The following is a 22,447-nucleotide window of genomic DNA, read 5'->3' as shown; positions in this document are numbered from 1 at the left end:
TACAGATATCATTAGAAAAGGTCCAAAACTTTTATAATCTACCTGCATTAGTGACATTAGTTTTCTGGTAAGAACATTTAAGGGAGCTTACAAGCTCATTTCGCCACCCCATAAACATCCCCATGTATCCGGCATCCATACTCAGCCTCACACACAGAAATCTATGGGATTTGCCAGTTAGAAAGTGATTTATTTCCTCAGTAAGATAACTCCCTATCTCACTTACCAAGTGAAGCAGAATGGAGTAGCAGCATCTCAGTCATTTCCAGCAGCCTCCTCCTCCCCATTTCCCTTCTTCATAGACTTTTGTGTTAGAACTAAATGTAGCAATAAATATTACAAAGTTTGTTATAGGGTTGAGGGGATATCGTCACTCCATAGGGAGAGACCACCATATAGGTGTGTGGAGTCTTATTAAGCCATGAGTGCTCCACTGCAAAGGAACATGGGAAGAATATGCAAATCTGACTTCCATGATGTAATTAGGATGCCAGTGCCTCAAATATGCACACCAATAGAGGGCGCTGACTGAGAATGTGCAAGTCTATCTTCCATGATGTAATTAGGAAGACAGAGTCTCAGGCAAGCAAACCAATAGAGGGCGCTCCCTTTAACATCATGCCGACCTTCTCAGAGGCCTTTGTTTGCAATGATGTTGGGATTTAACCACATACAGTCTTCTCAGACTGAGACTCTGTCTTCCTAATTACATCATGGAAGATAGACTTGCACATTCTCAGTCAGCGCCCTCTATTGGTGTGCATATTTGAGGCACTGGCATCCTAATTACATCATGGAAGTCAGATTTGCATATTCTTCCCAAAGTTTGTTATAGTAACTCTTTATTTATGAAAGATTGTTTTATAACTGAAGGTATACTTTACAGGAATTCTCCAGAGAGGCTTTCGTTACTTACTTACCCCAGGTTCTTTTGTGTATGAACCACAGGTTCCAGGCTGGCTCCAATCCTGGGTCACATGATAAGAACCTGTTACTTACCTCTTTCCTCCTTTCCTGTGTCCACTGCTAGTTATTAGAGATGAGCGAACAGTGTTCTATCGAACACATGTTTGATCGGATATCAGGCTGTTCGATGTGTTCGATTCGAATCGAACATCACGTGGCAAACTCCAAAAAAATTCGATTCCCCTCCCACCTTCTCTGGCACTTTTTTTGCACCAATAACAGCGCAGGGGAGGTGGGACAGGAACTACGACACCGGAGGCATCGAAAAAAACGGAAAAAGTCATTGGCTGCCGAAATCAGGTGACCTCCATTTTAGACGAATAGTGGATTTCAAATCCGGGTCATATGAGAATGTGAACTTTGTGACTATGAGACAGGGATAGCTGTACAGGCAGGGATAGCTAAGGATAACCTTTAGGTAGGAATGTTATTAAAAATAACTTTTTGGGGCTCTATCGGGTGTGTAATTGTGATTTTTGTGAGATAAACTTTTTCCCATAGGAATGCATTGGACAGCGCTGATTGGCCAGAGTACGGAATTCGACCAATCAGCGCTGGCTCTGCTGGAGGAGGCGGAGTCTAAGATCGCTCCACACCAGTCTCCATTCAGGTCTGACCTTAGACTCCGCCTCCTCCGGCAGAGCCAGTGCTGATTGGCCGAAGGCTGGCCAATGCATTCCTATGGGAATGCAGAGACTTAACAGTGTTGAGCCAGTTCTGCTCAACTACACCGTGTGCCGGTCAGCCCATCAGATGTAGCAGAGATGAGGGTGCACTAGAACCCTTATGCACACTCGGCTCTGCTACATCTGATGTAGCCCCCAGACATGCTTCTCCTGCTGTCCCAGTGTCATTCCAGGGTGTTGGTATCATTTCCTGGGGTGTCATAGTGGACTTGGTGACCCTCCAGACACGGATTTGGGTTTCCCCCTTAAAGAGTATATGTTCCCCATAGACTATAATGGGGTTCGAAACACGTTCGAACACTCGAACAGTGAGCGGCTGTTCGAATCGAATTTCAAACCTCGAACATTTTAGTGTTCGCTCATCTCTACTAGTTATCTGTGCTATGTAGGTTAGCTGAATACATCATTATTATAATAGAGAACCCAGCCCCCTGTAGCATAGATATCTAATAGTGAAAATAGAAGAGGAGGAAGGATGCAAAACAATTTTGGGGCTGGTTGCTAGTTCTGATCATGTGAACCAAGGGCAGAACCATTTCAGTAACCTGTAGTTCATTCACAGTAGAATGTGTAAGTACTGAAAATCTCCCTGGAGAACCCCTTTAACTATCATATGCTAAAGCATACATATACTTGGTAATTATCTTTCTGTGCACTTCTTGTAGTTAGAGACCTGAACATTGGCAGAGAAGAAGAAGAAGAAGAAGATGTGATAGCTTTCAAACCTTCATTGTCTGCAAGGGATGTATTGAACCTCACTAATCATACCCTACTATTATTATATCAGGTAATTTTCATAGATTTCAATCCATATACCGTTTTTCCACTTTATCATATTCTTCTGTATTCTCTCTGTGCATGTCTTACCACCACTCCATTACCCTCTAAGCAACTGCCAGGGAAGTGATTTCTGACAGCCTTTTAGAAAGTGAATTGAGTGGTGGCTGTGTCATCTTCTAGCAATCAGACACTTATCCCCTAACCTGTTGATAGGGAATACGGATCTAGATAGGAAAAAAGGACTGACCTATACTGGGATTAAGAAGAGGTTGTTAAAGTCATTTTCTTGCGCCTGAACCCAACAGGCTGAGACTGCAAAGATCGGGTCATAACACCCTTGTGCTGTGTGCGGCATGCCCTGTATTTTTACATATATTGCCTCACAGTCTGATGGGATGTGCAGTCTCTACCTTTTTTGTTGTCTATCTATCTATGCATTCATCCATCCAAACACAAAAATGCAGCAGCTCTCTGTAGAGTGTGCTAAGGCATACACGAACATTAAGAATATAAAGTTTAAACAGTATGACTAGATGGTGCTATTCATCATCCCCTTTGACTAGTTATGTTAAATCTAAGGTTTTGAAAGATTATAACTTGATTTTTAAAGGGGCTCTATCATTGGGAAAAGTCATTTTTAACTAAGCACATACTTGCATAGCCTTTAGAAATGCTATTTCACACCTACCTTTTGTATGTAAATCGCCTCAGTAATTTTTGAATGAGCCTGTTTTTATTCATATGCTAATTATCCTCCAGCGTGCACCTGGAAGTCTTATCGAGCACTGTCTCTCTCCTGTGTATACAGCACAGACTGCTACTGCTGCTGACTCATCACCCTGCTCTCATACACAGCACACAGCATAGAGACGAGAGCTCGCTGACAACTTCCTGTGGTCGCTGGAGCCTAATTGGCATATGAATAAAAACAGTCTCATTCAAAAACTACTGAGACGATTTACATACAAAAAGTAGGTGTGAAGTAGCCTTTCTAAAAGCTATGCAAGTATGTACTTAGTTAAAAATGACTTTTCCCAATGATAGAGCCCCTTTAGGCTAAACTTAGCGAGGGGAAAAATAGAAAAGGTTAATAATTGATGTTGCACACACTGGGACCAGATTAGGGAAGACAAAAACACCTGACAGGTTCCCTTCAACAAGTTATAAGCAGTTACCACAGACTTGACTTTTTCATGGTTTTCAATGATTTTTGTTGTGAGTTATCCTGCTACTTGGCAGATTTAAGTTAACCTTTGACACATCTGTACTTTTTAAATCAAACTGCAATAAATCTATCATGGCTAGCACATTGACTGTGCAGAAGGTTGTATGCATGAGGCCTTAGGCTGAAGATAGGTTAACATGTTTAATAGGTTAACAATCTTACTATATACTGTTTTGACGTATTTAAGAGATGTAGGTGATTTATGGGGTGTCTAATACACAAGCCTTTCAAAGCCCCTTCAGAAGTGAATTAGTCCCTTGAAAAAATCTGTTTCAGAAATGTTCTTGAAAATTTGCAAAATTGCTTGACTTATGTGCTTTATAATGTCTGAAAAAAGTTAAAGGCTATTTAAGGTTTGATTCCAACATAAAGCAGATATATGGTAAATTAGATTTATGAATTAATTTGGGTGGTATGACTGGTAATAAAGGAAATAATTTCATAATTTGAATATTAAATATTTTTCTGAATTTGTGCCAATTTTCCTAATTTTTCATAATTAAACACAACACATGTTGAAAATTTACCACTAACGCGAAGTATCGTGTCACAAAATAAGTATTGAAATACATTCATTACTGGTCAGGAGATGTGAAATATAAACTGATCAAATGTGTTAATTGATTTGACATGAATTTACATAGTACATGTATCCTGTCTGTCTAGTCTTAAAAGCTTTATGGAATAATTTCACATAGCAGATTTATTACAGAAGTTTCTGAAACTGTTCCCTTTGTCAGAACAGGACTGCTGTAATCTATGCACATGTTGCAAAAAAAACCAAAAAACAAAAACATTCATGAATATGTAATAGATTTTTCAGTTGTAAAAATTTCTGCAACAGATCTACCTTATTTGACTATACACATTAAAGGGGTTTTCCAGGCAGAATTTTTTTTTAAAAAAAGTCTGTTAGTGCTATTAATGGGTTAATAAGTGAACCCATATACCTTTAGCCATGTTTTGAGTGATTTTTAGGTGTCATAAAAATCGTGTTTTTATGTTTTTTTCTTTGATTAATAAAATATATTTATATTTTTGTAATTATTTTTTGTATGTGTGGTTGTTACTAATTTGCAGGGATTCTATGTAGGTTTATGTCTGTTTTTTGAGGAATCTGTTGCATTTTGAAGAATTTATTTTGGTTGGAGGAGATTATATAGGTATAAATGCACCCATATACCTTTAGCCATGTTTTGAGTAACTTTTAGTTGTCTCTGGGAGCTCCTGGGAGCTCCTGCATTTGTTTACTGCTTCAGCTTCCTCCTATGTAACTTCCTTACTAACCCCTCTCATCTTACACCCCCCTCCTTCCTCACTGCCCCCTTCTTCCTCATTTCCTCCTCCTTCCTTACTCCCCCTTCCATACATCCCCTCCCTGTCTCTCTAGCTATCTCTCTCTTCCCTACATACTCAGCGAAACCCCCAACCCATATTATATACTTACCCTCTACATTGCTTGCTGTGAGATGGCTCCTCCTTCCGTACTGATTCCGTCTGTGCACGCTCTTCTCCATCACTGCTGTATTCTCTGCAGCGATGATCCACCTCTACTGCGCATTATTAAACATAAAGGAAAATACTGCTTTCATAATTGCATTGTGAAATAAAGAGCCATACTAACAGAAAATAGAAGTGTTTTATAGTCATATAAGAACAATCTATACAATATATTTGAATGTTACCAAGATCCTGGATGGTCATAATAGAATGTGTTCAAGTGGCTCAGACTCATAGGTGATTTTCAGGTGTTTAGAATATTGTGGAACAACTACCATTGCTCTGAAATGATGTTACTACTGTGATATTTTCTCTCTGTAATTGTAGCGTGATGTTATGAAAGAAATGCAGTCAGAATCAGCATCCGTATGGAAACAAAGCCTGATGCTGTGCTATAAACATGATGATAACACAAAGGATGTAATTGTGAAGGTAAGTGAGTCTTTGCTGCAACATATACTACAAAAGCTTCAAAAATATTTATTGACTGTTTTAGGCAGTCAGTTTTTAAACACATTGAGAGGGATTGCGGAACTTTGTTGAGTCTTAAAATGCATTAATTTTATTAATGGTGTGTCTCCTTTTTGTTCAAAATACTGGTCTAAAGTAAACCACCAAAGAGGTGGGGTACAGAAGAGAAGCGTGCTAAGATTCACTTAAATCTTTTAACCCCTTAGTGACCAGCCTATTTTAGACCTTAATGACCAAGCCAAATTTTGGAAATTTGCCCTGTGTGACTTTATCAGTGAATAATTCTGTAACAGTATAGCGCATCCAAGCGATTCTGATATTGTTTTTTCGTGACATGTTGTACTTTACTGAGAAGGTAAAATTAGACTGATATAACTTGTGTAAATTTATTAAAAAACTCGCAAATGCTGAAAATTTTGAAATTTTTACAATGTTTTCCATTTTCAGCTGCGATATATCACATATGCACAATAATACAGGGCAAAAAAGTTACTAGTTATATATTTCCAAATGTTCCTATTGTGTTTCAAGCATATTTGAAATAATTTTAGCATATTTGAGTAATTTAGACAATTTACAAGTTTATCAAATTTAAAAGCAAATTTTGGAAATTTTGAGTTTGTGATTTTTTCCTGTACCAAGCTATGTTTGCAGACAAGAATAGGTGACATAATGACAGAACCTCCCATTAAATGACCCAATTTGTAAATCTAGACCCCTTCAGGTATTCTTTGAGGGGTACAGTGAGCATTTTGATCAAACAAATATTGTTTTGCAAGAATTATGACAAATGATGAAAAAAATTACATTTTCATTTTCTTCAAATATGTGTCATTTTAAAACCATTTTTTTTGCACACAACACATCAAAAAGAAGAAACACACCCTAAAATATATCACCCCACTTCTCCCGTGTTAAAAAATGTATACTTTGTGGCCTTAGTCCTATATACGCACGTACAGTAGGGCCTAAGAGGTAGGGAAGGCCAAATGGATTTCGAAGCACAAATTTGGCTTGCAGATATTTTAGGCCCATTGCACATTTGAACAAGATTTCAGTTACCAAAACAATTGAAAACCCCCATAAATGACCCCATTTTATAAACTAGACCCCTTAAGGTATTCATTGAGGGGTATAGTGAGTACTTTGACCCCATATGTTTTTAGAAAATTTGCATCAAACAAAAAAATGTCATTTTGTTACACAAAAGTGTCATTTTATAGGCAGTTTTTTTGCACATAACACATGAAAATGAAGAAAAAACACTCCAAAATAGATGACTCCATTTCTCCTGTGTTCAAAAATGTACACTTTGTGGCCTTAATTCTATGTACGGACGCCCGGTAGGGCCCAAAAAGAAGGGAGCACCAACTGGATTTCAAGACACAATTTTTGCTTCCAAATGTTTCAGGCCCATTGCGCATTCAAGCAAGATTTGAGTTACCTAAACAATTGAAACCCCCCATAATTGACACCATTTTATAAACTAGACCCCTTGAGGTATTCATTGAGGGGTATAGTGAGTATTTTGACCCCATAGGTTTTAAAAGAATTTGTGTCAAACAAAAAATTGTCATATTCTTTACACAAAAGAGTCATTTTAAAGGCAGTTTTTTTGCACACAAGGCATGAAAATAAAGAAAAACACCCCAAAATAGATGGCCCAATTTCTCCCGTCTTCAAAAATGTACACTTTGTGGCCTTAATCCTATGTACGGACGCACGGTAGGGCCCAAAAAGATGGGAGCACCAACTGAATTTCAAGACACAAATTTTGCTTGCAGATATTTTAGGCCCATTGCACATTCAAACAAGATTTACGTTACCAAAACAATTGAAACCCCCCATAAATGACCCCATTTTATAAACTAGACCCCTTAAGGTATTAATTGAGGAGTATAGTGAGTATTTTGACCCTATAGCTTTTTCACAAATTTTACTAACCTTGGGATGTGTAGGTTAAAAATTACTAAAATGTCCCTTTATCCCCAAAGTTTTCATTTTCACAAGGGGTTAAATGAGAAAAAAACCCCCAGTGTTTGTTACACAATTTCTCCTGAACACGGCAATACCCCACATGTGGCCATAATCTGCTGCATGGGTACATGGTGGGGCTCAGAATGGAAAGAGCGCTATTTGGGTTTTGGAGGGCAGATTTTCCTGGAATAGTTTTCAGGTGCCATGTGGCATTTGCTGAACCCCTAAAGTACCAATACAATGGAAACCCCTCAAATGTGACCCCATTTTAAAAACTACACCCATCAAAGAATGTATCAAGGTGTATTATCACTCTGAGCCTAAAAATGCTTCCCAAAAATTAATGTACAAAATGAAAATTGAAATTTTGAAAGAAATCTGCCATTTCGGTGCCCAATACGTTGCACCCACTTTGTGTTGTCAGAGACCTGCACTCCTAAATCTATTAAGAGGCTATCCCGAGGGTCAAAACATTATATATGTGGGTGTAAACTGCTGCTTGGGCACACAGCAGGGCTCAGAAGAGAAGGAGCAGTGCGCTTTTTAGCTTTTGGGGTACAGATTTAGAGGGACCCTCTGGGCGCCATGATGTTTTTGCAGAGCCCTGGAGGTTCCAGTAAACTGGAATTCCCTAAGAAGTGACCCCATTTTGTAGGGGCAATTTTAGGGTCTCGGCAAATATGACATGGTGTCCAAACACCAACTATCTAAATCTGCACTCCAAAAGCACATATCGCTCCTTCACATCTGCGCCCTGCTGTGTACCCAAATGGCGGTGTATGCCCACATGTATGACACTTGTGTACCCCGGATAACAGACTTAATGCCATATGTGGGTAGAATCGGCTGTTTGGGCACAGCCGGGCACAGAAGGGAAGGAGCGCTAATTTGTTTTTTGGCGCACAGTTTGGTTTTTGGACATCACTTTTGCAAAGACCCTGAATTGCCAATAAAGTGGAATCTGCAGACATGTCACCCCATTTTGGACACTAGCCCACTGATGGGATTTATCAAGTTGCGTAGCGAGCGCTTTTAACCCTTGAGGGTTGCATTTATTTAGTTTCCAGAAATGAAATCGCAACTGACAATGAGAAGTTAAAAATGAAATTTTTCCAGAGATTCGCCATTTTAGTGCCCGATATGTTGTGCCCAACTTATGTCAGCAGAGATACACACTCCAAAAATTGTTAAGTGGGTATCCCGGGCACAACAGCTTTCAGAGCGTTCATCTCTGATACAAGGCGGGCACAACATATTATGCACTGAAATGACGTATTCCTGGAAAAATTGGTATTTTCACTTCTCACAATCAGCTTCGTATTCATTTATGGATAATAAGTTATAGCAACACTTGGGGGTTAAAAATGCTCTCTGTACCCCTGGATAAATCCTTCAGGGGTGTAGTTTCCAAAATAAGGTCACATATCAGAGGATTCCACTTTACTGGCGTGTCAGCTCTGCAAAAGTGTCATGGCATCCAAAAACCAAACCGTCTGCGCTCCAAAAACCCAATAACCCTTCTTCCCTTCTGTGTCCAGCTGTGCCCTAATATCAGTTTATACCCACATATGACATTACGTACATTATCCCAGGTACACCAGTGTCATACATGTGTCATACCTGTGGCATAATCTGCAGTTTGGGCACACAGCAGGGGGCAGAAGGGAAGGAGCGCGATGCAGCTTTTGGAGCGCAGATTCAGATGTTTGGTATCTGGACGCGATGTCATGTTTGTAGAGCCTGTAAAGTACCAGAAAAGTGGATTCCCCAAAGGAGTGACCCCATTTTGAAAACTGCACCCCTCAAAGAATTTCTCAGGGGGTGTAGTGAGTATTAGTATCCCAGACGTGACTGCACAGCGGATGGCGAAGAGGGAATATATAAGCGGTGCGGAGGACATTGCAAACACCACATTCCCTACTATGTCCCAGTAGCTCCTATGATTGGTCGAGTCACTCTGGGGGTCACTTTGGGGGTCATTTCTGGTGTCCATTCCCTCATAAGGTGTAAATATGGGGTGTCCCCTGATATTCGCTCGCACAGCTTATATATTCCCTACCTGCCGCAGCCAGTTGTATTCTAATGATTTGGCGATTTTTGCGGGTTTTTGTCTTCACATTGCTGGATGCTATATTTTCTTTATTCTTTTGGTGACGTGGCCATATAAGGGCTTGTTGTTTGCGGGATGAGGTGTATTTTGTAATGACACTATTTTTGGGTGCCTACAATCTATTGAGTACATTTTATTAACTCTTTTTTTGCTGGATTTAAAAAAATAAAATCAATTCTGGCATTGAGTTTTCCCTTTTAAATTTTGCGCCATGCAGCGTACAGTATAAGTAACATGTGACCTTTATTCTGCGGGTCGGTACGGTTACGGCGATACCTCATTTATAGTATTTTTTTTATGCAATACTAATTCTGCAGAACAAAAACACATTTGGGGACATAAATCAGTGATTTTTGCATCGCCACCTTCTGAGAGGCGTAACATTTTTATTTTTCCGTGGACAGTGTTGGTTGGGGGCTTATTTTTTGCGGGACAACCTGCGCTTTTTATTGGTACTATTGTGGGGTGTATATGACTTTTTGATCACTTTTTATAGCATATTTTCTAAGGTGAGATGGTGAAAAATCACTACTTCCGGCGGGTTTTTTCCGTTTTTCCCCCCCGACGTTTACCGTATACATTAAATATTATTTCAGTTTTATTGTACAGATTGTTACGGACGCGGCGATACCAAATATGTATTGTTTTTATTAATTTTTAGGTTTTATTTTACATAACTCATTTTTTTATAGAAAAAAGGAGACTTTGGGGCTTTATAACTTTATTCATTTTTTTCAAAAGCTTTATTTATTTATTTTTCACTTTTTTTCACTTTTTATTTCACTTTTTTATGTGTCCCTTTTAGGACACTTGATTCAGCAATGATTTTATTGCTGAATCAGTATTGCAGGCTGGAGACACAGGAGACACAGGCTGCACGTGTCTCCAGTCTGTATCAGGAAGCCAAGCGATGTAGACGCATCGCTTGGCTTCCTGTCTCTGGGGGCAGGATCAACCAGGTAATGGGGGGCTCAGGCAGTCTGGGGTCACTGGCCAGACCCCAGACTGCATGTTTTTCATATCGGCACCCCCCGATCTCGCCGCGGGGGGTGCCGATACCGCCGGCACAATCACGGAACCGCTTCAGTTCCGTGATCATGTTTGATCACGGAACTGAAGGGGTTAAACCCCCCCCCATCGGAGACCCCTCCGATGGGGGGTTATGGAGCAGGGTCTTAGCTGTAAGATACAGCTAAGATCCGCTCCATTCACGTCGGCACTGACAGGGAATCCTTCCCTGACTGCCCGACGTAGTTTTCCTATAGGGCAGTCAGGAAGGACCTGTCAGTGCCGACGTAGATTCCCTATGGGCTGGTCGTTAAGGGGTTAAACATCATTTGCCTCAGTAATTTATTTGGCTGGTAAATGTGCCTTATATTGTTTCTTTTACATACAGATTGGAGATTCTAATGTTGAATATGGTTTTGAGTACCAAGGGTCAGCTGAACGTATGTTTATCACACCACTAACTGAACGAATCTTTCTAAGTGTTATGGGTGCAGTATCTGCTGGAACTGATGTCATGTGTGTAGGACCACAGGTAAGATTTACTGGAAATATATTTTTTTCTACTTTTCATACATTAGATCTTCTGGGAACTTTTTTGTTATTAGTTTTCTGTTTTAATTTTTTTGCACAGTATGTGAAAATTGACATCAAGTGGTAAACATTATTAGAGGCGATTGTGATGGCTCTCAAAATAAACAGTTACAAACCAAATGTTATTTGTTTCATGCTTTTGTTTAAAGGGGCCTCTGTTAATGAAGCTTAAGATTTGAACACTTAGAGAAAAGTGGTCTAAAGTTGGGATACATCCTTATGGAAAAGGGTACCGAATATAAGCCGAGGCCCCTAATTTTATCACAAAAAACTGGAAAAACTTATTGACTCGAGTATAAGCCTAGGGGTGGAAATTCAGCAGCTACTGGAAAATTTCAAAAATTAAAATGGTTGGAGTTTTTGGGTGCAGTAGATGCTGGGAAAGGGGAGGGGGTGTTTTGGTTGTCTGTTGAGCTTGAGGACAGTTTTTTTTCCCCCACTTGGAATTCAGTCTGGCTGAATATAGGGTATCTGCAGTGCTCCTATTAACCCCTTTCCGACGGAAGAGGAGAACTGCAGATACCCTATATTCAGACGCATTTTCAGACGCAGGGATACCTAATGTGAATGTGTTTCACAGTCATTTTCTACTTTTGTATGTATTCTAGGGAAAGGAGTGATTTAGAACTTTTATTTTATTTTTTTTTAAAGCTTCTTTTTTTCCCCCACTATTTTATGGGAGATTCTATACATTGATATTGCAGCATAGACCCCCCCCCCCCTCCCTAAAAAAAAATAAAATAATAATATATATATATATATATTTTTTTTTTTTGCTGATTCGAGTATAAGCCGAGGGGGGCTTTTTCAGTACAAAAACTGTGCTGAAAAATTTGGCTTATACTCGAGTATATACATAGAATTCCCTCACCATAGGCCTGGCCCCCAGGGTTTCGCACTGGGTATTGCATGTTGAGTTAGTGCAGTGTCTACCCTGTTAGTGTGCAACTAAAGCACATAGAATAGCCATGGTTTGTTAAAAGTAAATGAGATTTCATAGCTTTTTCTGAAGCAAGCATAGATCTGGCAACTTGAAAATGGGAAATGTTTTTCTTCTTAAATGTATTTCTATTTTTCTTTTTCTTAGGCCTGTGGGAAAAAATCTACCATCCAAGAATTATCCTTTGCACTTGGAAAACCTCTCTACAGCTTTCATTGCACAGGTTCTTCAGATCAGAACATTTTGAAAGACATCTGCAAAGGACTAGCCTCCTCAGGTACCACTTTTTCTCTTTACAACTTTGTTGCTCAACGGCGCAAGAAATTTTCAACCCTTTTAAAGTTGCATTGCAAATGCTGGAGTGCAGGGTTTGATAAATTCCACCCATTGTACTTAAAGGAACACTTCTTTCTGAACAGAGTTTTAGGCTAAGGCATCGTCCTCTGGACGCAGATCTGAGTTGAAACAGGACATACAATGACTGCTGCCGGCGCCAGGAGGCCGGCACACAGTGGCGGGACAAAACCGGGCCCCCCCCCATTTTTAAATTTAGCCGGGCCCCTGACGCCAGTAGCAGTAGTACTGGCCTATCGGCGGCCCTGGTTACTATACTTATTAATATCAGGCATTTGGGGTGATTACTTTTGTTTTAGTAACTCCATGTGCCTCATATTAATAGCAGTTAACCCTGCACACAGTTTAGTAACTCCATGTGCCTCATATTAATAGCAGTTAATCCCATCATGTCCCTCACATTAACCCCTGTGTGCCTCATCATAAGAGTTACTGATATGTGAGACATATGGGGGTAATAATAATGAAGATACTTTATTATTACCTCCATGTCGCTCACATATCAGTAACTCTTATGTGAGGTACACAAGGGTTAATGTGAGGGACATGATGGGATTAACTGCTATTAATATGAGGCACATGGAGTTACTAAATTGTAATGCACATGACCAGATTTTTTTTATCCACAATTGTCCTGGTATAGCGGTCAGCGGTGACGTGACAGTATTTAGTCCTGTAGGGGCCTCTAAGGGACATAATACTGTGTGCAGTGGCCACTATGGGGCATAATACTGTATACAGGGGCCACTATGGGGCATAATACTGTGTGCAGGGGCCACTATGGGGTATAATACTGTGTGCAGGGGCCACTATGGGGTATAATACTGTGTGCAGGGGCCACTAAGGGACATAATACTGTGTGCAGGGGCCACTATGGGCATAATACTGTGTGCAGGGGACACTATTGGTCATAATAGAGCGCGCAGGAATGCGTAGGAGGGACTCGGTCGAGATCTTCGGTGTCGGGGGGGGGGGCCCATGTCAAAAATTTGCCACGGGGCCCCGCCATTCCTAGTTACGCCACTGGACGGGCCGTTGCGCAGGAGGAAGACTGGAAGGAAGAGAGGTAAGTGGATGTCTCGAGTGGAGTAAATGGAGTCGGGGGTTGAACTGAGTAGGTAGGGAAGGGCTAGTAAGTGTGAGCAGGATAGCTAGAGAAACAAGGAGGGGGTGTATGGAAGGGAGGGAGAGAGGAACAGGGGTTAGTGAGGTGAGAGGTAGCTAGCATGGAAGTTACATAGCAGGAAGCTCAACTAAGTAAACAAATGCAGAAGATACCAGCCTTTTTAACATTTGCATTACAATGACTAAAAGCAGTGCCTGAACACGCAGCAATAATGAAGTTGATGAATGTTCAAAGCCTGTAGCAGAAGACACACTATGCACTGCAGATTCTGAGGTGTGAGGTTAGGATTTTTTTCAATCCCATCCACTACACTTCTACTGTACTTTGTAGAGAGCTAGCTAAATTTTGCAGCAGCTAACCCGCTGTGAATGCACAACCTGTGTTGTGAGTCTTTCCACAGGTTAAAAAGACTGAAAATAAGGTGCATATGGTATTATAACAAGATATTAAATCATATATTATCAGAAAGGTTTTTGCTAAAGCCAGTATGACTGGAAAGGTCTTAAGGGCAACATTTTTATTCAATAGCATTTACACCTTAAAACCGTAATTCCATGTGGCGTAAACGCTGCAGTTTTCCTGCGGCGAAAATGCTGTGGAAAAAAACATGGCATTTTACAGTCACGGCAAAGTGAATGGAATTCTAGTGAATCCTAATCCCACGTTGCGAAAAATACATGTGGTAGACACAGAGGAAACCTCTGCGGACTTTCTGTAAAAAAAAACTGTGAGAAGAACCGTGATCCGTTGCTTCTGCGGTTTTTCCCACAGTGCTTTTTTGCTAAGTGATGCTACGTGCCGCCTTAGCCTAACAGTTTGCAAGACAAAAATAAATGGTTTGAAAAATGAATTGTCTGTAGCACTAAATCTTTTGTAACAGTCCTGTGGTTGTTAATATGAAAGATGACATTATTCTATGTAAGACGTATTTCCAGCTAAGGCCGTGTCCATGGGCTAATTTGTAAATTCTCCTGCTACAGTGATTTACTGTTAAAGGGAATCCTTTCCATTATAGTAATACAATTTCAATTAGCTGTTACAGAACTACAAATACGTCTTGTGGATATGTTGGCAGCTGTGGGGCGAGAGTGCAGATGAAATCTTTTCTTAATAAAATAACATTTTAGATTGAACATGGGGCTATGTCATGCTAATTGTGTACAGTGTATATCTGATTATCATGGAGGCACAAAAGGAAAGCAGATGGCAATTTAAAAATGCCTTTGATGGTCAGTAGGTGTCATTGAGCTGAGGCTGTGAAGCTTTATTGCATTTACACCAGGAAATATCACAAGCTGACATTTCTTTAAAATCATTTAGCTCTCAGCAATTAAATCCTGAATGTATTGTAGTTACCTAATTTTAGTATTTTAGCTAAATTGATTCATGTATTTTTCATAAGTAAATAAATTCAGAAGAAAATATAAATGGTCATTTTTTTTATTGTCAGAGTTTACACAGTGCTGCTGATACCTTTTATTGCCTTTTTTATTTGATATATTAGAGCACATGTTGTTTATGCTAGGTTCACAATAGCACTGCCTCTTCGTTATTCTGGTCTGTCAGAGGACCAAAACAATGGAAAGGTGAACTACTAAAATAGTGGTTACACACGGAGCAGACCCCCATTGACTGCATTAAGGGTTTGTCAGATGTCTGTTGATTTAAAGGTGCTCTATCAGCAAAATTTTGCCGTATGAGCCCCACATATGCCTGAATAGCCTTTAAAAAGGCTAGTCAGGCACCACTAATCTTATTTTAAAAGCTCCCCCCATTTTTAAATAATACCCTAAAAACGATTATTAAAATCATACTTGCCTGGGCACTGGTGGACGTCATCTTGCTGTCACGCCTTCGTCTTCTTTCTTCTTCCAGCGACGTCCTCCTGTCCTCGCTCTTCCACACCTTGATCTTCTTTTCTTCCGGAATGAAGAAATTCGCGAGTGTACTGCGCATGCGCAGTATGCTCGCGTAGTTCTAAGGAGAACTTAGATCTACGACAAAAATGGCGCTGGAGCGTGCGCAGTAGCGCTCCGGAGGGAGCGATACTGCACACCCACGGGATTTGAACACAACCCGCCGGAAGAAAAGAAGAGCCCAGGAGGACGTCACTGGAAGAAGAAAGAAGAGGCGCAACAGCAAGATGACATCCACCAGTGCTCGAAACGCCCACCGTGCACAGGTAAGTATGATTTTAATAATTGTTTTTAGGGTATTATTTAAAAATGGGAGAGCTTTAAAATAAGATTAGCGGTGCCTGAATAGCCTTTTTAAAGGCTATTCAGGCATATGTGGGGCTCATACGGCATCATTTTGCTGATAGAGCCCTTAAAAATTGAAACTGCAGAGGAAAAAGTCCTATGGAAATTCTGGTGCAGATGTGAACATAGCCATACAATGCCACGACACTGTAAGGGCCCCTTCACCCGGCGTAAGCGCGCCGCTCATTTAGACACGTATACACGTGTCCAAGCGTGGCGCTTCAAAACTGAACCCATTGATTTCAATGGGAAATGCGCGTATATGCCGATATACGCATGCTTCCCATTGAAATCAATGGGCTCTGTTTGAAGCTTACGCCGGGTGAAGGGGCCCTTACAATGTAAATGACTGCGCATATATTTACTGATAGTTAGACTGCTTAAGGACCCGTTCACATCTGCGCCGGCACTCCGTACTTCAGGTTTCCATTTCCTGCACAAAACAGAGCCAGGAGACGGAAACCTGCAGGAGGCTTTCTCACCCATTCATTTGAATGGGTGAGAAAGCTGTTCGGCCGTGAGCAGCGGTGAGCGTTTTATGCTCTCTGCCGAGAAACCGGGTTTTATAATCCGGACACGGAGTTGGACATGCAGTACAGAAAGAAACTAGACACAATAGCGTTGAAAAGGTTTTTTATGTCACATATACCCACATCTGCAAAATATATGTCTATACTGACTAAATTTGGTATAGCGAGCATTGGCTTTGGATGGCCAGTGAGAAATTGATTTATTTATATCAAAAGATACATTATCGTGGGTTAAGTTTACTTACCTGTATCTTGTAGATTTAGGATTCCAAATATATATATAAATTTGATATATGTACATTTTGAAAAAAAGTCGGTTTCAAATAACTTTATTGATCATGGGAATTTGAGAAACACTATGGAGCACATGCACTGAATTAGCTTATCGATTACAGCTGAGAACAGGGGCATATAAAACAAACTCAGTATAGCCTCTCCAGAGCACATTTTCTTGTAGCCATGCTATGAATAAGGGATCATACACATCCCGAAACGCGTCAGCTGCGAGCTGCGATTTTTTAATGTCTGTTTCACGATGTATTTTCTTTCTTTTTTTTCTCTTGCACTGTATTTTATAATTTTTAACTTGTAAATGGAATAAAAGTTAAGTCTTATGGAAGCCAGGTGTAGAAGATACCTACCACTTTTTTCATGATTGTGGGATTCTACCAAGGGATTTTTGCTTTTTCCATTATATAACCAGTCAATGGTTTTGCTTCTTATTTTTATTTCATCACATTTTAATGATTATTTCCTCTATGAGGTATATCTTTCTTGTGTAATTTGTAATGTTTTTTTTTGTATTGACTTTTTTGATTGTTTGGATTTTTGTTGGATACATTATTTTATTTACTTGGTCAGTTATTCATCAGGTGAATGCTCGTTCACCTGAAAGTCTTTAAGGAGATATCCTCATGTGTTTCTTGTGCTATGACTAAGGAACTATATGTTCTGAAACGCATACGAGATTCACTATGCATTTCATCATCTTTGTAGATCTTTATCCCAATGGAATTGTAAAGGGAAACAAAGATCTTTTTATTATGCTCAATTAAAAGCTAAGTTATATATAACTACCCTGGTTTTCATATGCTGGATTTTCGTAGAAAATCATTTAGACAATTAATAATTTTCCCCCTGTAGGTTAAGATTGCGATCGTCAACTCCAATAAAGTTTGTGGGAAGATCAAATCCCTCTATATTATGTTTAGATTCCAATTGTAGTTTGTGTTTCCATGACATCCATTCCTATTTGTTTCCAAGCACTACAAAACATCAATAGAGACAGTACAAAGACAATCTAGAGGAATAAGAACTAAAGCGATTTTATGTGTAACATTTAGTAAATCTTGTTTTCTTTCAGGAGCTTGGGTTTGCATGAATAGGGTTGAACAGCTATCTCAACCGAGCATGATGTTGCTAGCACAGTTTCTTACACAGATTCAGTCAGCAAAACATTTTGGAAAAGAAACGGTCACTTTACAGATGGAAGAAGTTCCTTTAAACCCAGCAGGTGCATTCATTGCAATCGTGACAAGGTATGGAACACATAATAATCAAACTATTTTAGACGTGGCTGTGACAAAATTTACAGTTCTCTGCACTGTTGCTATTAGTTAGATGGCAAGCCTGTGGACACACAATGAAGTGGCCAAAGCACTTAGCTGAATGTTGTCACCTCTTCCAACAACTAAACATTAAGAGTGCCAAGAGTTGGACTCCACAGATAAAATACTAATAGCCAGTGCTAGCAATACAATCCAGGGTGGTGTTACACACCTTACAACCCAAGCAACTTCATGGGTTCCCAGAGACCAGTCCTGACAATGTCAGTCACTGGATGTAACATGCAGCAGTTCCTGAAGTCAATACATGATGGCAGCCCTAGGTCCTTACTGTACAGCATATTTGTGGACCACTAAGGAGGCAGTATACTGTATATGGAGACACTAAGGAGATATTATACTTTGTGGGCTCCTGGGGGAACCATACTGAATGTGGGGGCCACTAAGGGGAAAATATACTGTGTTGGGGCACTAAGGAGGCAGTGTATTGTGTATGGGGGCACCAAGGTGACATTATAATGTGTGGAGTATGTAAGGGGGGATTATACTGTTTGTGTGTGTGTGGGGGGGGGGGGCACTAAGGGAGAAGTATTGGGAGGCTCCCAGACGTACCTTTGTTTGTGGCCCCAGAAATCCGTTATCTTCTCTTGAATAGGTCATCAATATTGTGATCCCAGAATATTCTTTCACACTTAAGCCAAGTGTCGCTTAGCAAGAACAACCATATTTTGTGATTAGGGAAAATAAGGTCCACTCTTTAATGGCTTTTTGTAGTTAGCAAATGCTTAATACTTTGCAGATAAAAGGTGCCTTTCTCAGTGAAAACCTTTATGTTGTATAGACTACTTGGGTTTACTTAAGCTAAGTATGAAATTCAATTTAATATGGCTATATTAAAATATAAGAAACAGCTAATCCTGATCTTTTCACTCATAACTGAAAGTTAATTTACTCAGAATACCATTCAACATCAATGTAATCTCTTAACCTTTGAGGCCTTCTAGTAGCTAGTGTTACTGTACAGCAAGACTTAAACTGTATAACCTGTTTTTCAGGAATGGATTATTATTTTGCTGTTTGCTGACCATAACATTTATTGTAATAAGCAGTGTGTCAAGCTATTATGTGTCATCCTGTTATATTATTACATATGCATAAGCGCTGAAAATACTATATAGTAAAATAATAATGATGATGATAATATACATGTTTTGTTCTATTCTGTTTTATATAAATATAGGTCTCCCTGGGCAACTTCATCTACAAACAGTTGCTCTAATTCATACAAACTACCTGATAACCTTCTGAACTGCTTTAGAATGGTTGGTATTGGTGAATTTCCAGTTAAGTTCATTCTTGAAGCTAAGCTCATTCTGAAAGGTACGTAAAACTTATTTGCTACCAGAACTGAATTTTAGATATGTGAAGAACATGACAATATCTTGAGATGAATACACTTTCTATAAAAATGATTGTACTTGCATTATATAAATCGAAGGCTTTAGTCATAAGGTATATTTGAAATATTCCTCCTATTGAATGTCAGGTTATTATTATTATTATGATTATATTTTACAGAACATTGAGTATTTAAAGTATAGAAAGGATGGTGCTGCATTTACTTGAGATAAATTACATGTAACTTGTTGGCAAAGGGAAGAACAGACTTTATGTAGTTCTTGGACTTACAGCTAGAAAGGTGTTTCAGATATTTTAATTGAAATTCATTCTGGCAGTTGTATGACTCAGAAGTAACAAAAAAGAACTACATTTGGCAGCCTGAGACAGCCAACAGGCTGTATAAGTCACCACAGCAGATGGATAGTAGTACATTAAGCCAAGAGAATGTATAAATGTATCTTTAATGTATTTATTGAGAAGAACAATTCAAGCCAGGGGATGATGTGACAACACTCAGCAATCTTTTGTTTGCACTGCATTGACAGCTAGTTATACCCATAGCATACATCAACATCATACATAACTTCAGCGTATATCTCCCTATATTATAAAAATGAATTTCTGTCTGTCTGCCTGTCTGTCTGTCTGTCTGTGCTCTAATGCGAACCAAACGACTGGACCGATCTTCACCAAATTTGGCATAGAGATACTTCAGGTATCCGGGAAGGTTTAAGACGAGACTCCAACTCGCTCGGACGTACCGTTGCTGAGATACAGCATTCCAAACACAATGCCCCCCCCCCTTAGCCAATACAAACCTGCAAGTCTTTCACTCATATTCCAACTGCAGTACACATGGTCACTCCACATGCACAACCCAACACTGATATCCAAACTGAGATACACGCCGGGGGATTGGATACATGCGTCTGCACACAGTACCACATGCCAAAGGATTGGATACACGCATCTGCACACAGTTCCACACACCAGAGCATAAGATATGCACATCTACACACAGTTCCACATGCCGTAGGATTAGATACGCGCCTCTTCACACAATACCACACAGGGGGGATTAGATACGTGTGTCTGCACACAGTACCACACTTTGGAGGATTAGATACATGCCTCTGCACACAGTACCACAAGCCAGAGAATTACATACACGTCTCAGCACACATTACCACACAGGGAGGATTAGATACACGCGTCTGCACACAGTATCACATGCCGTAGGATTAGATATGCGCGTCTACACACAGTTCCACATGCCGTAGGATTAGATACGCACCTCTTCACACAATACCACACAGGGGAGGATTAGATACGTGTGTCTGCACACAGTACCACACTTTGGAGGATTAGATACATGCCTCTGCACACAGTACCACAAGCCAGAGAATTACATACACGTCTCAGCACACAGTACCACACAGGGGAGGATTAGATACACGCATCTGCACACAGTACCACATGCCAGAGGATTAGATATGTGCATCTGCACACAGTACCACACAGGGGAGGATTAGATACGCGCATCTGCACACAGTACCACATGCCAGAGGATTAGATACGCGTATCTGCACACAGTACCACACGCCAGAGGATTAGATACGCGCGTCTGCACACAGTACCACATGCCGTAGGATTAGATACATGCCTCTGCACACAGTACCACAAGCCAGAGAATTAGATACGCGCATCAGCACACAGTACCACACAGGGAAGAATTAGATACGCGCATCTGCACACAGTACCACACGCCAAAGGATTAGATATGCGACTCTTCACACAATACCACACAGGGAAGGATTAGATACGTGTGTCTGCATACAGTACCACACTTTGGAGGATTAGATACAAGCCTCTGCACACAGTACCACAAGCCAGAGAATTAGATACACGTCTCAATACACAGTACCACACACAAGAGGATTAGATACGCGCATCTGCACACAGTACCACATGCCGTAGGATTAGATACGCGCGTCTACACACAGTTCCACACGCCGAAGGATTAGATACGTGCCTCTTCAGACAATACCACACAGGGGAGGATTAGATACGTGTGTGTGCACACAGTACCACACTTTGGAGGATTAGCTACATGCCTCTGCACACAGTACCACAAGCCAGAGAATTAGATACGCGTCTCAGCACACCGTACAACATGGGGGAGGATTAGATACGCGCGTCTACACACAGTACCACACGCCATAGGATTAGATAAGCACGTCTGCACACAGTACCACATGCCGTAGGATTAGATACGCGCGTCTGCTTACAGTTCCACATGTCAGATGATTAGATACGCACATCTTCACACAGTTGTACACGCCATAGGATTAGATACACGCGTCTGCATACAGTACCACATGCTGTAGGATTAGATACGTGCGTCTACACACAGTTTCACATGCCGTAGGATTAGATACGCGCCTTTTCACACAATACCACACAGGGGAGGATTAGATACGTGCATCTGAACACAGTACCACACTTTGGAGGATTAGATACAAGCCTCTGCACACAGTACCACATGCCAGATAATTAGATACGCGTCTCAGCACACAGTACCACACGGGGGAGGATTAGATACGTGCATCTGCACACAGTACCTCACGCCAGAGGATTAGATACACCTGTCTGCACACAGTACCACACACCAGAGGATTAGATACGCGCATCTGCACATAGTACCACATGCCGTAAGATTAGATATGCACGTCTGCACACAGTTTCACTTACCGGAGGATTAGATACGTGCCTCTTCACACAATGCCACACGGGGGAGGATTAGATACACACATCTGCACACAGTACCACACGCCGGAGGATTAGATATGTGCATCTGCACACAGTACCACACCAAAAAGGATTAGATACTTGCGTCTAAACACAGTACTACACGAGGAAGGATTAGATACAGCTTTACTCCAGGTATCCATAACAA

At 40.5% G+C, this 22,447-nt stretch overlaps 1 protein-coding gene across 1 annotated transcript in view; it reads left to right on the top strand.

Moving 5' to 3' along the window:
- LOC142194092 (uncharacterized) overlaps window positions 1-22,447 on the top strand; it is a 412,519-nt gene that overhangs the window by 85,220 nt on the left and 304,852 nt on the right. Inside the window, exons 38-43 of the mRNA XM_075263119.1 lie at window positions 2,322-2,439; window positions 5,485-5,589; window positions 11,112-11,255; window positions 12,402-12,531; window positions 17,889-18,063; window positions 19,331-19,470. Of these exons, the coding sequence (XP_075119220.1) occupies window positions 2,322-2,439; window positions 5,485-5,589; window positions 11,112-11,255; window positions 12,402-12,531; window positions 17,889-18,063; window positions 19,331-19,470 (812 nt within the window). The remainder of the gene's footprint in view (window positions 1-2,321; window positions 2,440-5,484; window positions 5,590-11,111; window positions 11,256-12,401; window positions 12,532-17,888; window positions 18,064-19,330; window positions 19,471-22,447) is intronic.

Source organism: Leptodactylus fuscus, chromosome 2, assembly GCF_031893055.1.
Source record: "Leptodactylus fuscus isolate aLepFus1 chromosome 2, aLepFus1.hap2, whole genome shotgun sequence".
NCBI classification, from domain to species: domain Eukaryota; kingdom Metazoa; phylum Chordata; class Amphibia; order Anura; family Leptodactylidae; genus Leptodactylus; species Leptodactylus fuscus.
Note: the sequence above shows the minus strand (reverse complement) of the source record. Positions and strands in the feature narration are given on the sequence as shown.